The 5,326-nt window shown below is 34.3% G+C and overlaps 2 protein-coding genes across 2 annotated transcripts; both read right to left on the bottom strand.

Annotated features, from left to right (window-relative positions):
• Positions 1 to 13: 13 nt before the first annotated feature.
• Positions 14 to 2,062, bottom strand: LOC100178408. Its single transcript, XM_002123588.5, has 4 exons — positions 1,867 to 2,062; positions 1,539 to 1,811; positions 1,124 to 1,353; positions 14 to 512 (listed from the first exon to the last, which is right to left on the bottom strand). Exons 1-4 carry the CDS (start codon positions 1,919 to 1,921, stop codon positions 306 to 308), a joined length of 765 nt encoding a protein of 254 aa, XP_002123624.1. The 5' UTR covers positions 1,922 to 2,062; the 3' UTR covers positions 14 to 305.
• A 1,721-nt stretch (positions 2,063 to 3,783) lies between these two features.
• Positions 3,784 to 5,317, bottom strand: LOC100176094. Its single transcript, XM_002123339.4, has 2 exons — positions 5,088 to 5,317; positions 3,784 to 4,463 (listed from the first exon to the last, which is right to left on the bottom strand). The coding sequence occupies exons 1-2, from the start codon at positions 5,307 to 5,309 to the stop codon at positions 4,257 to 4,259; spliced, it is 429 nt and encodes a 142-aa protein (XP_002123375.1). The 5' UTR covers positions 5,310 to 5,317; the 3' UTR covers positions 3,784 to 4,256.
• Between the last annotated feature and the right edge of the window lie 9 nt (positions 5,318 to 5,326).

Raw genomic sequence — 5,326 nt, 5'->3', positions numbered from 1 at the left:
AGCGTCAAAGCTGATTACTGCTTTTAAGTATTAAAAAAATACATAAAAAAATGAAAACAGTACATTTTGAACCGGTAAAAAATGCGAAAGAGGTGCTAACCTTAAATGCTCACTAAAACACAGTAAAGCCGATTAAACGTTGTAGTTTGTGATGAGTGTGAACGATTAAACTAGATTTATAAAACAACATTGAATATTTTGTACAGTTTGGTTTTGTCCTATAAAACCAGTTTTTTTAGTATAGGCCATGCATTCATCCATTTAAGACTAAGTATTAATTCATCCACCGCTTAACTTATGCTAAGTTACATTAAGTTAGTCGAACACAATTGTACAACGGCACTTTTAAGTGTAGGAGGATAGTTGAGCAATCCGTGGTATTTGCTGGTTGAACTTGGTGGTATGACGAAAAGAAACAATCGTGTGCTCGTCTCGCTTACTCTAGTCGGAAAATCAGGGTACCAATCTCCATGATAACCAGGTTTCCCGTTGCTCTGAGTCACTATATCAGTCTGTGTATAAATAACAAACTTCTTAACTTGGGAATCTAACTTCCAGGGGGTAAAAGTTAAAATAGGCGCACATTGGTTTTAGGAGGTTTTAGCTGTTTATTTAAAAAACTGCACCAAGTATTTCAGTTTATTAGGCCAGTTTAGCTATTTAGGTTAGCGCTTACAGTTAACACTTGTTTAGGAAATTTAATTATTTAATAAATTTAGTTAAAAACGTTGAAACAAACGGTTTGTTAGAAAAAAATATATATTTAAAAATAGTTATTTTCCACTTATAAATTTAAATTAGGTCAAAAAAACGAAGAAAAACTACATAAAAGAATCCATTGGCTACAATAGTAAACGCGAACGACCTGCAAAAGAAAGAGAGCGTATCATCTCACTTCTTTACCGCGTTCTATTCTTTTTTTCGGTGGCTGCTACGGGTAAAATGCTTTTACGACGCGAATAAATACAGTTGTGGATCCGTACTATTCCGTAAATACAAATTACAGTTTAAGTTTAGGGGTAAATATATTTGTTTTACACACTCTGTGAAGAACGCAGCGCCAAGTGTACTAAAATATTGCGTAAATGGATACGTTATATGTGTAGGTGTATTCCAGTCTTACCGTTGTGTTGTAACTTGAACCGAGCCAAATACGAACAAAATCATCTGATCCGAATACGACCGTGTCTCGACAGTAGTTATAAACCACGTCGTACATCGCTTTATCCACAATATCCACCAATCGACCGCCGTTGTCAATACAGTTTTTCGACGACGTGTGGCCGTTTATATATTTTCTATCTGCATCATCAGGGAACCAAATGATCAGATTCTGATAAACCATTCCATTAACTAAAAGAAAAAGGTATACAGTAAGGTGGGGGAAGATGGGAAACCTTTTAATTCTATTTTTTCGTCCCATTTAGTAGTAAACAAAGAATCTTTAAAGAAATATAAAACTGTATCTATTTATGAATTAATATTAAAGTAAATGAGATTGTTATTATTCGTAGCCATACATTAGTTTTAAATCGTACATGTATACGAGGACCAATCCACAGTTATTCGCATCGTATCCCACTCTGTAGTTTGTTCAATCAGTTCAAACTCAGCTACAAATGTCCCTCTCTTAATTTCAAGAATGGTCACGTTGAACTTGTCGGGCAAAGATGGGTTGCTCGGTTTTGCTGTTGCGTTAACGTAATCAGGAACTTTGGGCAAGCACATTCTGTAGGGTATCTCCGCCCTTGTTTTAGCGTTCTTTGAACTCAAATATATTTCAATACTTCCCTTGCCGGTCAGCGAGCGATCTGTTGTTAAACTTGTTTAATAACTTTATTTTTAACTTTAACGTAAACAACTTACGTGAACCAACTGCGCTCATAACTTGTACAAGCAACACAAACCAAACGCACTTCATAATAACCAATAGTAATTAAAATAATCCGTACAGTAATCTGCGTTATGCTAAAGTACAGTTAGGTGAAACAACTTAGCCATTAACCGTATTTGAACAACTGACTGGTGATGCTAGATATTGGTACAATATATATTATTTAGACTCGATTTATATGAAAACCAGTTCGCATGAGTGCACGAAACGAAATGACTTTTAAACTGTTTTTAACCTAGAGTTCCGTGAATAAGTACCACTATTTGTGCCAGTTTTACAAATCTTGGTTTGCGTAAAGTTTATACCTCGAAATTTCCAATAACTGAATGTATCTTATTATACTACGTAACACTTATACTGAAAACGTAAGACAAAGCAAGAACGTCCGGCTTGTCTTGTAGTTACTGAAACTGTGTAGCTGGTAATATTAACCGCTTTTTATAATAGACATCATGACTATGGTAAAACCCAAAAATGTTTGAGTTTATTTCTGTTAAATATTAATAGTGCGAACATCCTCTCTTACGCCGTGCAGGTTGCAGAAAATGCTTGCTGTATGGATAAGTGGAAATTTACGCGTTCAATCATTCCTATTTAATTCTAGTTTGGTGTAAAATCACACAACAAAAGACTCTTAAAGAAATTGTCTTTGGAATTTGGTGTTTCTGCCCGCATTCTTTCGTTTTTATTAAAAAGCGTGTACATAACTTGTCATTCGTGACAAAAAGAGGATTTAAATTTTGTCTGTAAAAAAATTTATCAGTAGGCTACTACACGTCTTAATTAGTCATGACGTTGCCGTAGTAGTCGTCTGTACATGGGCGGCCTAATGGAATGACACAAATCAAGACAATTTAGTAGAGTGAGGAAAGACCACAGAAATAAAAAGAGTAGAACGCGCAGCTGCACAAAACCGTGATATATTCTTTTTTTATTTATGTGACCGCCAACTCCGTCCCCATTTTGCTTGGTCATCATTGTAAAAGATAGGCGCATAGTATTTTTGGAAGGTTTTAGCTGTTTATTTTAAAAACTACACCAACTATTCAAGTTTATTAGACCAGTTTATTTATTTAGTAGGTTAACTCTTACAGTTTATCACTTGTTTAGGAAATTTAATTAAAGATTTTAAACAAACGGTTTGTTAGAAATATATATATTAGAAAAAAGTTGTTTTACACTATAACTTTAAATTAGGTAAAAAATACAAAGAAAAACTACATAAAACGTCATCGATTCCATTGACTACAATAGTAAACGGGAACGACCCGCGAAAGAGAGAGAGTGTATCACTTCTCTCCTGTGCCGACATTAGAGATGCGCGTTCTATTTTTTTTCAGCACGGTAGTGGTCATATAGATCCTTTTTCGTCGAACAGTTGTTCTTGGCTTTGTTGTTGTTGTTGTTGCTGATAGGGCGATTTTTTCCGCACTTATATCAATTCTCAATTCTACCATTTATTCTTTAATCTCTTGACTGAAATCAAATCATATTATATATTTATAATTTTTTGGCTGAATTTTCAGATTTAAAATCGCACAATTAGCATGTGTGCCCCAAAGCGTAGACGAGTGCCTTTTTTATTTATCGTTATCTTCGGTATAAACGCCGCGTCTCTCGTTTCTTTGCTTTTTTAGTTTACCGCTCGCAATAAATCATGATCATAGACACCTAAACATATGTTTAGGTATCTATGCTGTGATAAGGTTTATTAATACCAAAGCATATATACTAATTAATACTATGCTAATTAGTGTATACCGTGCTCATGCATTAGATCTGTGATCTCTTGTATTTCTATGGGAAAGATAGGACACTGAAGAACATATTACCCATTATTTCTAAAATCGCATTAGGTGTTGTTTCTTTGGTGATACCACGAATAAGTACTATCATACGTAATACGTTTATTAATTTACAGCAATTAAAAATAGTAAGTTTACCAGTTCGACAACACACGCACGTACATAAATACCTGATAAAATAAATAGTAAATAATTTTCAGAAAAATAATGTTACATAATTATTCGACAGTATTATCACGACTTTAAAAAACGAGCGTCAAAGCTGATTACTGCTTTTAAGTATTAAAAAAATACATAAAAAAATGAAAACAGTACATTTTGAACCGGTAAAAAATGCGAAAGAGGTGCTAACCTTAAATGCTCACTAAAACACAGTAAAGCCGATTAAACGTTGTAGTTTGTGATGAGTGTGAACGATTAAACTAGATTTATAAAACAACATTGAATATTTTGTACAGTTTGGTTTTGTCCTATAAAACCAGTTTTTTTAGTATAGGCCATGCATTCATCCATTTAAGACTAAGTATTAATTCATCCACCGCTTAACTTATGCTAAGTTACATTAAGTTAGTCGAACACAATTGTACAACGGCACTTTTAAGTGTAGGAGGATAGTTGAGCAATCCGTGGTATTTGCTGGTTGAACTTGGTGGTATGACGAAAAGAAACAATCGTGTGCTCGTCTCGCTTACTCTAGTCGGAAAATCAGGGTACCAATCTCCATGATAACCAGGTTTCCCGTTGCTCTGAGTCACTATATCAGTCTGTGTATAAATAACAAACTTCTTAACTTGGGAATCTAACTTCCAGGGGGTAAAAGTTAAAATAGGCGCACATTGGTTTTAGGAGGTTTTAGCTGTTTATTTAAAAAACTGCACCAAGTATTTCAGTTTATTAGGCCAGTTTAGCTATTTAGGTTATAGCGCTTACAGTTAACACTTGTTTAGGAAATTTAATTATTTAATAAATTTAGTTAAAAACGTTGAAACAAACGGTTTGTTAGAAAAATATATATATTTAAAAATAGTTATTTTCCACTTATAAATTTAAATTAGGTCAAAAAAACGAAGAAAAACTACATAAAACGCCTGGAATCCATTGACTACAATAGTAAACGCGAATGACCTGCAAAAGAAAGAGAGCGTATCATCTCACTCCTTTACCGCGTTCTATTATTTTTTTTTCGGTGGCTGCTACGGGTAAAAATGCTATTACGACGCAAATAAATACAGTTGTGGATCCCTACTATTCCGTAAATACAAATTACAGTTTAAGTTTAGGGGTAAATATATTTGTTTTACACACTCTGTGAAGAACGCAGCGCCAAGTGTACTAAAATATTGCGTAAATGGATACGTATTATATGTGTAGGTGTATTCCAGTCTTACCGTTGTGTTGTAACTTGAACCGAGCCAAATACGAACAAAATCATCTGATCCGAATACGACCGTGTCTCGACAGTAGTTATAAACCACGTCGTACATCGCTTTATCCACAATATCCACCAATCGACCGCCGTTGTCAATACAGTTTTTCGACGACGTGTGGCCGTTTATATATTTTCTATCTGCATCATCAGGGAACCAAATGATCAGATTCTGATAAACCATTCCATTAACTAAAAGAA

Source organism: Ciona intestinalis, unplaced genomic scaffold, assembly GCF_000224145.3.
Source record: "Ciona intestinalis unplaced genomic scaffold, KH HT000318.1, whole genome shotgun sequence".
Taxonomy (NCBI): Eukaryota; Metazoa; Chordata; class Ascidiacea; order Phlebobranchia; family Cionidae; genus Ciona; species Ciona intestinalis.
Note: the sequence above shows the minus strand (reverse complement) of the source record. Positions and strands in the feature narration are given on the sequence as shown.

What these genes read in the sequence shown, in the direction of transcription:
- LOC100176094 (XM_002123339.4), bottom strand. Translation starts at nt 5,309, where the DNA reads ATGGTTTATCAGAATCTGATCATTTGGTTCCCTGATGATGCAGATAGA. An exon ending in GTTCAAGTTACAACACAACG is followed by an intron (nt 4,464 to 5,087) that starts GTAAGACTGGAA and finishes ATTTATACACAG; the next exon opens with ACTGATATAGTGACTCAGAG.
- LOC100178408 (XM_002123588.5), bottom strand. Translation starts at nt 1,921, where the DNA reads ATGAAGTGCGTTTGGTTTGTGTTGCTTGTACAAGTTATGAGCGCAGTT. An exon ending in TATGAGCGCAGTTGGTTCAC is followed by an intron (nt 1,812 to 1,866) that starts GTAAGTTGTTTA and finishes GTTTAACAACAG; the next exon opens with ATCGCTCGCTGACCGGCAAG. An exon ending in GGATTGGTCCTCGTATACAT is followed by an intron (nt 1,354 to 1,538) that starts GTACGATTTAAA and finishes TTTTTCTTTTAG; the next exon opens with TTAATGGAATGGTTTATCAG.